Source organism: Primulina huaijiensis, chromosome 8 (assembly GCF_012295235.1).
Source record: "Primulina huaijiensis isolate GDHJ02 chromosome 8, ASM1229523v2, whole genome shotgun sequence".
Lineage (NCBI taxonomy): Eukaryota > Viridiplantae > Streptophyta > Magnoliopsida > Lamiales > Gesneriaceae > Primulina > Primulina huaijiensis.
In genome coordinates, this window is record NC_133313.1 from 18,433,069 (window position 1) to 18,447,021 (window position 13,953).

Here is a 13,953-nt window from a genome sequence, read left to right on the forward strand (position 1 = left end):
AATGACAACTTGAAGACAACCTAAACATAATCTGATGAAGACAATCGAGCATCGTATCCAAGAAACAACAATCTTCCAAAAACAGTAACAAACAACACTTGTACTATTTAATCTCGTTCAGATTGTGAAATGGTTGAAATAACTTTAAATCCTCTAGATTTCAACTATGCAAGAGCATATACCAAATAGGAAACCATTCATCAATTTCTTGTTTTAAAACATTGGTTTAAACGGAATAATTTTAATTTCCCAATGTTTCTCGCTCCCAAAGCAAGATGTGATGATGTACACACTCATATATATATAGATACGCCAACCCAAAACCAGACAAACAGACCAAGAAACCAAACCTCACACCAAAAGCAATGGCTTCAAATAACATATCTGTGCTTAATGCGCTTGACAATGCACGCACACAATGGTACCATATTACCACTATTGTGATTGCAGGAATGGGATTCTTCACAGATGCATACGACCTGTTTTGCATCTCCACTGTTTCAAAACTTTTAGGCCGTTTATACTACTACGATCCCTCCTTAGGCAAACCCGGAAAGCTTCCACATCCAATTAATAACTTGGTTATTGGAGTTGCGCTAGTCGGTACTCTAACCGGGCAACTAGTATTCGGGTACCTAGGCGATAAGCTAGGCCGGAAAAAAGTTTATGGGGTCACTTTGATTCTTATGGCACTTTGTGCCATCTGTTCTGGTTTATCATTTGGATCCAGTTCAAAGGCTGTAATGGGAACTCTGTGTTTCTTTAGATTCTGGCTTGGATTTGGGATTGGCGGGGATTATCCTCTATCCGCCACTATCATGTCTGAGTACGCGAACAAGAAAACACGTGGGGCGTTTATTGCTGCAGTGTTTGCTATGCAAGGAGTTGGCATCATTTTTGCTGGACTTGTATCGATGATCTTGTCTAAAATCTTCCTTAACAATTATGGAGGCCCATCATTTACCAAAGAACATGTTCTCTCGACAGAGCCAGAGGCCGACTACGTATGGCGAATTGTGCTAATGATCGGCGCACTCCCGGCAATCCTTACCTTCTACTGGCGTATGAAAATGCCAGAAACAGCACGGTACACGGCCATAATAGAAGGGAACGCAAAGCAAGCAGCTTCGGACATGGGCAGAGTTCTTGAAATCGAAATCCAAGCTGAACCCGACAAAATAGCCCGGTTCAACGCATCAAACGAGTACCCTTTACTCTCTTTCGAATTCGTTAGACGCCATGGAAAACATCTGATCGGTACAACGACGACATGGTTTCTTCTAGACATCGCATTCTACAGCCAAAATCTAACTCAAAAAGACATTTTCCCAACCATGGGGCTCACTAACAAAGCTGAAGACGTCAGCGCCCTCCGAGAAATGTTCGAAACATCGCGTGCTATGTTTGTGATCGCATTGCTAGGGACTTTTCCGGGATATTGGTTCACCGTGGCTTTCATTGAAAAGATCGGGCGTTATTACATACAATTGGTTGGCTTTTTCATGATGTCGATTTTCATGTTTATAATTGGTATGAGATACGACTATCTGAAGACGAAGGAACATAGATGGGCCTTTGCTGCGCTTTATGGGCTCACCTTCTTCTTTGCGAACTTCGGGCCTAATAGCACAACCTTTGTCTTACCCGCAGAGCTTTTTCCGACAAGGGTTAGGTAACTGGACTTCATCTGTACTCTTCATTACGTATCCAACTGATCTTGTCCTACAGTTGATCCAGTCCAAGGTAAACAATTTTATAAATAATATTTTCATTCAACAGATCCACTTGCCATGCACTTAGTGCGGCCTCCGGGAAGGCTGGGGCAATGGTTGGCGCCTTCGGGATACAAAATTACACACAAGATGGAGACACGACTAAAATCAAGAAAACTATGATCTTTCTAGCCATCACAAACATGATGGGATATTTCTTTACTTTTCTAGTGACCGAAACAAAGGGAAAGTCGTTAGAAGAGATCTCTGGCGAGGATGGAGGCGTCGATGAAGGCGGTGAGGGTCATCAAATGACCACGAAACCACCATTTAGCCCATCGGAGAAATGGGAAGAAAATTCGAGGAATTATTGATTAATCGACTTTAGATTTGCTCGATACAACATATGAATATTTTGTTTACTCTCGAGGACATTTTATGATGCACCATTTGAATTATATTGTTATGATAATGTATTTCATTCGATGTATCATAGAATGATATAATCAATCATTTGATTGGTAATGATATATACTTCCTATTAATAATAGAATAATAATCAGTTAAATCTTCCAAGTCCAACGAGCTGTTTTATCATCAGTTTTTTTTTAAAAATTTATAAAATTATGTGATATAATTTAATCATAATTTAGAGGGCTGTTGTCTCCATGGATAAAATGTGTCATATGCTGCAACTTGTTCATTAACTTCATTTCAATGTATATAGTCACATTCAGACGTAGAACCAGGATTCATAAATATCTGGGGTTGACTACATCCAGTGTTAGACAGTAATATGTTCAGTTAAAATCGAACCGAATTTTCTAAAATAGAATTACTCGAACTTTTTTCGACAAACTGAGTCGACCAAACTCTACTACGAACACCTAACAAAGCAAATTGAAAAAATCGGTTATTTCGGTCAGTAACACAATTAACCGAAATTTTAGAAATTTTTTTTAAGTAATCATGTTTTAAATAAAAAAAAAGTGTAATATAAAAATTAGATTAAATAAATTTAACTTTATTTATTAAAAAATATTTTTAAATATAATACTTGTCTAATAAATTTTTTAGAATTTATAATATTTATAAAATTTATTTGAAAATTTAATAATATTAATTTTATTTATAAAAGTTTAGTTTGTTAGATTAACCGAAGTTTTATATTAAAAAATGAAATCGAACCGAACTAACCTATATTTTTAAAAACTTAAACTAAACTTCCGAATAAACCGAAGGTAAGACCAAACGTTTGCCGTTTTACCAAAAACTATAGCCGGTGGTAATGGTGCAACTCAAATATTTTAAATCACACAACAGCCCATGTGTCATGGTTCGATCGCTCTACCTAGTAGGGACAATTATTGCACCTCAACACCGAACCGAATTTTCAAATTAATTCATTTCGATATGTTATTTTGGTTGAAACCGATATTTTGTTCACTAATAAACTGTAATTGATGTTTGTCCGTTATTTGTTGATATATGTTCTTTTGATTTAAAAATAACTTAACAATTTTTTATTTTCTTCATTCCATTCCATGAGTTACTTAATTAAAAAATTCAATATTCCCAAAATTTTACAACAAAGAAATATTTTTCAAATTTTATACTTATACAATTTTCGGTTATTATAAATAGAAAAATCACATAACAAGCCAAATTGCACATCAATAATCATCCAACATTTCAATCAATTAATTATTATTCCAAAAATCTGCAACAATAGATTTTTAGGATAAAAATTCAAACTCCAAAATTCATATACATCATAAGAGAATATAATTGCAACTCGAATAATCATAACTAAATATTCAATATAATTTTTGAGTTGTTGAATTTTTATCTCAAAGTTGCATAATTTCAGAACATACGACAATAAACCAACCAATACAGTAATAAATTATTATTTGTGAGAGTTGTTTTATTTTTAATTTTTAAACATGAGACTAAAAAAATAAAACTGATAAAAAATTTGTTCTATTTTAATATGAACTGAAAAAACTTAAAATTTAAAAATACTAAACTTTTTTTTTAAAAAAATAGGTGGGGCTGGAGCCCACCCTAGCCCAAGGGTGGTTCCGTCCCTGGTCACATCAATATAGATTATCAAATAAGGCTATCCACAATAAAGGGGATATTTTTTTCAAATATTTGTGGTCCCCCTAATCCACGTCATCAATCAAATATTTCTCTACTCAAATATATCATATTTCACAATCAAATATCACACTAATCAAATATTTATGGGTCTCACTGTCACTTTAATTAATATTTTATTTTCATTTAAATAAAATCATTTCACCACTTTAATTACTTTTATCTATTATTTAGTATTATATTTTTATTTGGAGAGTTCAAAAGATCTCTAAAAAAAATTATTAGAACTATTATCTATTCCAAAATTTTTTTGTATGTAATATTTTTTTATTAGAGAAATATGTATGTAGGATGTTGCAAAATATGAATTTTAATTTCTTAAAAATTTATGTATTTATAGATTAAAATTTGAATGTTACCCAACGTTCAAAATCAATAGTTCTTAATTGATCAGAGAAAAAAACGTTGTGCAGATTACATTCAATTGTCTATTTATATTTCACATAATAATTAAATAAATATTAAAAAAAATGAAAAAAATAAATAAAAAGAAGCTCGATTTCAATATTTCTCATACGCAATCATTTATATAGACGTTGCAGTGGTCAGACACTAAGATGTATATATGTGTGTATATATATATTTGCATGTTAATTAGATCAATTTTGGGCACATTAAGCCAGGCACGTAAAGTTTCACAGCAAGTTCTCGATTCAGGATGCGCGGTTCAAATCAGATCTTGGTACGGTGCGTCATGGTAAAGGAAGCCATTTGAGCATCAAGGCAAAGGAATTTCTTGAAAAAACCCACACTCAGATTTGTCTCACAGTTCTTGTTTTGATCGGAACCTGTATGGTTATTGGAGATGGCGCGCACTCACTCCTGCAACTTGTGGTAAATTCTGCACGCAAAACATTATTTGGAAAAAGCGAGGGGGTCAACTGAATCTTTAAACAGTTTTAACATTTGTGTCGATTTATCCTAAAATTCAATATCTTATTGCATGTTACACGAGAGTACTACAGAAGTTTTATGTGTGCTGCATCAAGATTTGATAACATTTGATGTATTACATTTTCTTTTTCTGTAGTTCTTTCAGCTCTCCAAGGAATTCAATCTCTATGGGGTGGAAATATTGGGGATAGAATATGTAACCTGGTGAATTGGGAAGTGGTCACTAGTCCAGTCCCTGGGAGGCCTTGGTATCAAGAGATTATCCCCTATGAACCTAGCCTTCATGACAAAGCTGTGTTGGCGAGTAATAGAAGAAAAGAGTAGCCTTTTGGCACATGTCCTAAAGGGTAAATACATTCGCAATGCGACCACTAGCATAGAGATTCAGATCAAGCAGGGTGCGTCCCACGCCTGGCAAAGGTATTTGCAAGACTACACAATTTCTTGAGAAGGGAAGCAAAAAGGCAGTAAGGAACGGTAAATCCACTAGCTTTTGGAATGATAAGTGGGTGAGTAATGAACCTTTGAGTAAGTCTTTAACCAAGGACATTGACTTCGCTTAGAGAAACAAAAAATTACAAGAATATTGGATCAAGGGTGAGGGATGGAATTGGGAAGCAATACAAGGATTGGTACCCACTACTGTGGAGAATGAACTGGCTGCTTGCACGTTGAGTGAAGAGGAAGATATAGAGGATACACCTGCTGGGGTATCACTACTCACTAGTAATGGTAAACTCTCAATTAGCTCAGCTTATGAGTTGATAACGGACAGAAACGAACAGGGGGTGACAAATCTTGGGAAGCCATATGGAAGCTGGAAATGCCTTAAAGGATAAGAACCTTCATTTGAATAGTTAGACATGGTAAGTTAATGAGCAATGTGGAGAGAGCTAAAAGGGGTCTTAGTACTAATGAAAGATGTCGACCACATTTTCCGCAAATGTGAGGAAGCAAGAGCTATATGGAATAGATTAATGCCTACTAAGGTATGTCAGTTGGCCCTGAATCTGATCTTTGATTAGTGGTTAATAGCTAATTTGGGTCACAGGTGCAAGCACGATAAGACTAGGGATTGAAGTCATCAAGTCAGCCTTCGCCTCAAATAAGGTAATGCCAAATCACAATGTAGCTTATGCAAACTGTATAACTAGGTGGTTACCCCCTCCTAGCGGATGGAGTTCATTTAATGTGGATGGAAGTTGCAAGCAAAAAATGTTAGGAAGGCGGGTCTGAGGGGTCTATTGTACGTGGAACGAAACTAGAGACTGGATTTGTGGCTTCATGTATAATATTGGTTGGTGCTCAATCGAGGAAGCAGAGCTTTGGGCTGCTTGCAAAGGGTTGGAGCTAGCATGGAATTCAGGATATAAGAAGATTCTGCCTGGGATTGATTCAGAGATAGTGGTAAGGTGTTTGACTAAAAAAGGAACGCCATGCTCCTCCATTCTTAACTTGATATCTATTTGTTTAAATCTAATTGCTAGAGATTGGGGAGTCCAAGTCTTAGCACACATACAGTCAGTGGCGGAGTCAGGAATCTGGCACTACTCGGGCTAGAATTTTAAACTCTAACATCTTTTAATATTTTAAATCGATCTACCCGAGCTAATATCAAATTTATCCAAAATTATACAAAAATTTACATATAAATTTTTTTAAAAAATTTGGACACCCGGGCTAAAGCCCGGGTACAAGAACAGATACCTCCGCCCCTGCATACAGTGCTGAGATACAGTCAAGCACACAAAAAAGGGACTCCATGCTCCTCCAAATTAGGACAATACATTATTTAGCTGACGAAGCGCTGAGATACAATAGAGGTTACAAAAGCATACAAAATATTATTGATGAAGACACGATGTGAATTGGTTCTCGTAGAAGAATTGTAGCACATGACCAGCTTTTAGGACATGATTAGTATGAATGAAATAAAACGTCATAAATAGAATCAATATTGAAATGGAACGAAGATGAGAATAAAACGATAGTTATATTACATTCCAATGATTGTATCGAAAGAAATAAAAATATATATAATGAAATTATTTTTAATAAAAATTCAAAATAATAACATTCTAAAGAAATATTATTATAATTGTTATTTATTAATATTATTAAAATAATAAAAATAATGATTATTGACTATTTAAAATTATATAATTATTATTTATTATTATAATTATGATAAAACTAAATCCTTCCGTATTTTACTTGATCTTTTTATATTCTAAAAATGAGTAAATGTCGTTTTGTATTTGTGTGCGTACACATATTTTATTAATTATTTTGTGAGTGACATAGGAATTTCTTATTAATCTCACATTATCTGCATTTGGTTCAAATTCGCTTGACCCACCCGGGAAAGCTAAACAAGTATCCGGTTAATTTAATATAACATGGAATCGTCTGCTTATAATACACTATCTTCCATTAAAGTGACGTTTAGATTAGTTAATTTAATAATTAGATTAGTTAATTTATTATTAAATTAACTGTATGAAGTTTCATTATCAATTATTTATTATTATTTGAATAAGTTTGAATAAGTCAACTTCCAGACAGATAATATTTTCATAAAACAAATAACTTATTCAAAAAATAAAATACAATTCTAGCATTCAACTTAATAACAAGATTGAGTGACAGATATGGAAAGAAGTGGTCGGGGAAACAAAACATATATAAAATTCAATCAAATGATCCAATTGAATGGAAATAAGCATTGGTGAAGTGGGATTCTCTTCAACATTTGTATTCATCAATTTTGGCTTTTATATCATTTTCAACTGCTCTCTGTTTTGATAATCGAACAGTACTCCACATGCAACGTGATGATGTATCACAAGTTCAATTTTTTATACCTTCACTTCATTTTCGGCTATTTGGTTTAATTGTTGATGTGACACTGGATACACGAGTGGAGCCATGTGTTGTACCGTCCGAATGACTTGTTTTTTCTCGATATTTTTTATACATAAAATTTTGTCTTATTTTCCGATAGTCCGTGTGCTCTATTTGTAAATATTGGCTCAACCATGGTTTAGAAAAGTATAGTCCGGGTCGAAATGAAAACCTGACTCCGCCACTGACTAGATACGTCATTAATCTTCATATTTATTATTTATATACTGAAATCAATTAAAGATTAATACAATTTACATGCACGTCAAAATAGCTAAGGTAAGGTCTCTCGTCTTATATAATTTTATTATTTTTTTTTAACATTATAATTATAATACTACGTTATCAAAGCATATATCCCACAATATAAATTTTTGAATATCAGGATTTGCACGCTGAATAATCGTGGAAGGTGAAACAACTATATCATGAAAAGCATTGACCTCGAAAACAGCAATGGCAGCGGCGGTAGCGGCAACGGCGATTTTATGCTCCGGACGGAAGAGACGGGCATCGGCAGCAGAACTATGAGCTTCACTAGAATTTATCAACCTCTTCAAAAATTAGAAAAGGTGCTTGTATGAATTCCATGTTAATTATTTATCTAAGGAAGCACGTTACTCTANTGTGTGTGTGTGTCTTGGTCAAAAATCACACTGGTGAATTTGTATTTAGGGAATTGTTGAAACAAACATGTTTAAACACATATGTGTTTGTGTATATATATATATATACTATTAATAAAGAGACAGATGAATAGTTTTGGTGATGCTTTTTTTTAATATTTTCAAATTATCCTTACACTAACATATTAATAAATAAAACATCAGTTTCCTAAATAAATGATTCATGGTTCAACCCATAAATAACATATTTTATTGATTTTTTTTCTCCTTTTTTATAATTCATTATTTCAAAATTGTGAAGTCCCTTAGTGTTTTTCACAATTATAATATGATCTTTAAAAATTTTACAAGCACACTTTGCATGCTAGTGTGTGTGTGTGTGTGTGAAAGTTCTATGTTTGGTTTATGTATGTTTGCCTATTTGTTATTTTTATTTTTTATGTTTCAAATTTCAGTCTTAGTCCGCAATATTATTTGTTTTTTTGACAATTGTAATCCTTTTTTTGAACATGTCATTGACGTGATGTGACATCAATGAAGGGATGTGTCTCATCAACATTTTCAATGAAAAATGACTAAAATTGTCAAAAATCAAATTATATAAAACTAAGATTAAAATTTAACAATACAGAGGATAAAAAACACAAAGAAGCAAATAAACAAAAGCAAAAATGTAGTTTTTCGTATATGTATGTATGTGTATGTATGTGAACAGGCACGGGCGGAGCTACACTCCTTGCCACCCGGGCTAAAAGCCTGGGTGGTCCTAAATTTTTTTTTTAAAATTTATATGTAAATTTTTGTATAATTTTGGATAAATTTGATATTAATCTGGGTAGATCAATTTAAAATATTAAAGGATCGTAGAGTTTAAAATTCTAGTCAGGATAGAATCGTATTCCTGGATCCGCCACTGTGCATAGGCGTTCCAGAGTGCATATTTTCTCCATTAGTGACCCATTCTTATATAAATTATTTTGACAAGGCAAATTTTCTTCTCGAAATAAAAATATTAAGACTGCTTTAAAATTTATTTAAAACAGTAGAGTTGAACAAGAAGAAACCAATTCGCATAACCATCCAAATAAAATAAAGTAAAATTCAGAAAGCAAATGTAAAACTTTTTAGAGCCACAAATCGAATTGAAAATATAATAAAAAAAAAAAATCAATGTCTCAGCTTTTCATTGAAATTCCAATAATTCAATTAATCATATAGTGCCTGGAAAATTCCAAGATTGTTCCCTTCGACTCGCTTATACATCAACATTATATGCAACATTTACTTCTCATTAATTCTATAATCAACGTTCTCCACCAAAAAATTGAGGACTCTAAAAACACATGCATTTTTGCAGGAATATCCGGCCATGCAAACCCTACTCTTAGCTTACCAATCTCTTGGCATAGTCTATGGAGACTTGGGAACTTCTCCGGTCAATGTTTTCTCTGCTACGAATCAAACAAACCTCTCAGAAGACGATCTTATAGGCACATTAAGCCTTATTATATGGACGTTAACAATCGTTGTATTCATTAAATACGTTTTCATCGTGCTTCAAGCCAACGATCATGGCGAAGGTGGAACGTTTGCCTTGTATTCCTATATTTGTAGGCACATAAGCTTTCGCAGCAAGTTCTCGATTCAGAATACGCGGTTGGAATCAGATTTTGACATGGTGCATTATGGTAGAGGAAGCCCCTTGAGCACCAAGACTAAGGAGTTTCTTGAAAAAAACACGACTGCTCAGAATTGTGTCACGATTCTTGTTTTGCTTGGAACTTGTATGGTTATCGGAGATGGCGCACTCACTCCTGCAACTTGTGGTAACTTTCTGCATGCAAAACGTTATATAGAAAAAATCGTGGGGGTCAACCGAAATTTTAAACCGTTTTGACATTTGTGTCAAGTTATTCTGAAGTTCCTTATCTTATTGCATGTTAAACAAGAGTATTGCAGAAGTTTTATGCATGTTGCATCATGATTTGTTGGCAAAAGGTGTTACTTCTGTTTTTTTTTTTTTGCTGTAGTTCTTTCAGCTCTCCAAGGAATTCAATCTCTCTCCACCGAAATTACTCAAGGTGTGTATTTGAGATTATGTTCGTATTTAAAGAACAATGTCCATGAAACCAGTAACTTAAAATGAAATTTGAGATTCTTCATTCGATGGCATCAATTTCATTGCTCGTTTTCCATTGAATTGAAGCTGTGACATACTAATATTCTATTGATCTTTTCATCGATAGATCACGTTGTTTGGATATCAGTGGTGCTTCTGATTGCCCTGTTTTCCTTGCAACGTTGTGGAACTAGCAAAGTTAGCTTCTTGTTCTCTCCAATTATGCTCATTTGGTTTGCTACAAACGTTTCAATTGGTGTATACAATATCATAAAGCATCATCCCTCTGTTATCAAGGCTGTATCGCCACACTACATTGTGAAATTCTTTCGGAGAAATGGGAAGATTGCTTGGAATCTTCTAGGATCTGTTTTCTTGGGCATAACAGGTATATATTATATATTTCAAACTCTTCAAGTAAAACCTAAGCTTAGCATGTACTGTGGGGAAAAGGATTGCCTAATTATTAAAATAATTATCAGCAAATATATTTTATTTTTCAAAATAAAAGTTAAGAGTCTAAATTAAGTTCTCATGAAATGTGCAACAGGAGCTGAGGCCATGTTTGCTGATTTGGGCCATTTCAATAAGAGGGCGATTCAGGTAGTTTACAAAAACGGGTTGACGAATATGTGATAATTTTCCAAGAACAATTGTTATCATTTTTAATTTTCTTTTTGCAGTTGGCTTTCTCTTTGGTGGTTTACCCTTCATTGATCCTCACATACGCTGGCGAAACCGCATACTTAGTTAAAAACCCTGAGAAAATAACTGATGCATATTATAGTTCCCTCCCGAATCGAGTGTACTGGCCCATGTTTGTTATTTCAACACTAGCTGCCATTGTTGCAAGCCAATCTATGATCTCGGCAAGCTTCTCCATCGTGAAACAGTCGTTGGCCCTCGGTTGTTTCCCCCGTGTTAACATAATCCACACTTCCTCAAAACATGAAGGCCAAGTTTATTCACCAGAAATTAACTACTTCTTGATGCTTCTCACTGTTGGTCTTGTTGTTGGTTTCAAAGGTGGGGTGCAGCTAGCTAATGCATACGGTAAGTCTAGTGTTCTTCTCCTTAATTTCCAACAAAAAGGCTTCAAGTGTAATGCCTTACAATTTTTTTTATAGAAAAAATGTATCTATAATTGTCCCTCTTCTAAATTTCTGAACTAGCTGAGTGTATACATATATACATACTACAGGTGTGGTTGTCATATGGGTCATGATAATAACAACTTTCTTGACAACATTAGTCATGTTGGTTATATGGAAGACAAGAGTCGTATTGGTCCTATGTTTCTTCTTCCCTTACATTGTAATTGAAGGCATATTCATGACATCTCTGCTAAACAAAATCCCACAAGGAGGATGGGTACCCTTTGCTATTTCTGCGTTCTTCCTCCTTGTCATGTTATCATGGACTTATGGAAGAAGTAAAAAAACAGAATACGAATCCGAAAACAAGATGAGCATCCAAGAATTGGATCAAATATTATCGAGTAACATCATACACAGGACACGAGGAACTTGTTTCTTCTTCACTGATCTCGTCAACGGTATCCCACCAATCATACGCCGTTATATTCAACATACAAACTCTGTACGCGAAGTTATGGTCATAGTCACCATTAGAACTCTTCCGATCAAAACCGTGCTTCCGGAGGAAAGATTGAATGTCGGGAAATTGGGAAATCAAGGGGTTTACAGGTGTTTGGTGCAGTTTGGATACAATGATTCTCAGGAAATGGAAGGGGTTGATTATATTGCCTTAGTTATCGCAAAACTTCAAGAACTTGTTGATGATTCGGATGAAATAAGGATGTTAGAGTCGGCAGCACGCGATGAGGTTGTGTTTGCCGTTGGAAGGACGATTCTTAAAGCAAATCGGGATAGTGGGATTGTTGCAAGATTAACAATAGATCATATTTACAGATTTCTGCAGAAGAACAGTAGATCAGCAGTCTCAACACTGGGAACCCCACCTGAGAAAACACTGCAAGTTGGGATGCTTTACGAAATCTAAAATGGATCATGCCATATCAGAAACAAAAATTGTTAGGCCAAAAGAGATCATCATCATCACTTTGTTGAAGAACATTGAGGTATAGTATATGTATTATGACTTGACTTTGAATTGTGAATTTAATATTAAGTGAATTTACATGTAGGTTCTTATCTTTACTAAATGTATTTAAATACATCTCTCTTTTGTTTTTTTTTTTCAGTTATTAATAGATTTAAAAATAAATTGAAGAAAAATGGATTTTAATCTATTTTTTTGAAGAAAAAACAAAATTTATATTTTTAATGAAATTTAAAATAAATAAAAAAATAATGAAATTTACACTATATTTTTAGAAATGTACTATATCTTTATTTTAAAAATAATTAATTTTAATTGATTTCTCTCTTTTTTTTTCTTTTATTTGATTTATGAAATATATATTTATTTTGGATGTTATTTTGTTTGATTTCTCATTTTTCATTAATTAAAAATTTTAAAATAAATCGAAAAAAAATAAAGTTTTACACTCTTGTTCAAAATTTTATAGTTCTCCAAATTTTGAATAGGTCTTCTGTGAAATGCTCTCATTGATATATATCTATGAGGTGAGTCGAATTTTTCATTAATTAATGATTTTAAAATAAATCGAACGAAAATGAAACTATATTTTTGTTCAAAATTTTATAGTTATCCAATTTTTTACTAGGTCTTTTATGAGAAGATCTCGTAGATATATATATATATATATCCATGAGACGGGTCGATCCGGTTCATTTCTGAAGTGAAAAACAATGTTTTTCATGATCCAGGTTGGGGAGGATACTCATTTCACAAAATTGAACTGTGAAAGAACCTCATATGAGTTTTTGTGCCAATTTTTAATTTTTAAGTTGAATAAATTAACATCGTGAATAACATAAATAATATGCGAATAATAAATTTAAAAACTCTAATAAAATTGTGTGAATTTACATATATGTCATTACATTCTTAAATAATATTAAAAAATACAAGTCTTTTGTTTGTTTTTCAAACATTAATGGATTCTAAAATAAATTGAAGAAAATATAAATTTAGCATCTATTTTTTTAATAAAATTTACACTCCATTTTTTGTTTTTAAAAAAATATATCTTTAATATAATTTTAAATAAATAGAAGAATAAAATAATTTACGGTCGATTTTTTAAAAAATGAAATATATCCTTATTTAAAAATAATTACTTTTGTTTGATTTCTCTCTTTTTTCTTTTTATTTGATTTATGAACTCTATCTTTATTTTTTTGGATGTCCTTTTGTTATTTCTCTTTTTCCATTAATTAATGGATTTTAAAATAAATCGAAAGAATATGAAGTTTACAATATTATTCAAAATTTTGTAGTTCTCTAATTTTTGAGTAATTCTTCTGTGAGAGGGTCTCATGAATTTATATCCATGAGATGAGACGGGTCGACCTTGTACATTTACAGAGTGAAAACAATATTTTTCATGTATCGAATAGGATAAATCACCCATTTCACAAAATTGTCT

The 13,953-nt window shown here is 33.0% G+C and overlaps 2 protein-coding genes across 2 annotated transcripts; both read left to right on the forward strand.

Moving 5' to 3' along the window:
* The first annotated feature begins 57 nt into the window (after window positions 1-57).
* Window positions 58-2,101, forward strand: LOC140983288 (low affinity inorganic phosphate transporter 4-like). The gene is made up of 2 exons (XM_073450269.1): window positions 58-1,672; window positions 1,780-2,101. Exons 1-2 carry the CDS (start codon window positions 366-368, stop codon window positions 2,084-2,086), a joined length of 1,614 nt encoding a protein of 537 aa, XP_073306370.1. The 5' UTR covers window positions 58-365; the 3' UTR covers window positions 2,087-2,101.
* A 5,918-nt stretch (window positions 2,102-8,019) lies between these two features.
* Window positions 8,020-12,630, forward strand: LOC140983321 (potassium transporter 26-like). Its single transcript, XM_073450312.1, has 7 exons — window positions 8,020-8,245; window positions 9,657-10,125; window positions 10,330-10,380; window positions 10,546-10,806; window positions 10,969-11,021; window positions 11,102-11,471; window positions 11,620-12,630. The coding sequence occupies exons 1-7, from the start codon at window positions 8,102-8,104 to the stop codon at window positions 12,438-12,440; spliced, it is 2,169 nt and encodes a 722-aa protein (XP_073306413.1). The 5' UTR covers window positions 8,020-8,101; the 3' UTR covers window positions 12,441-12,630.
* The last annotated feature ends 1,323 nt before the right edge of the window (window positions 12,631-13,953 follow it).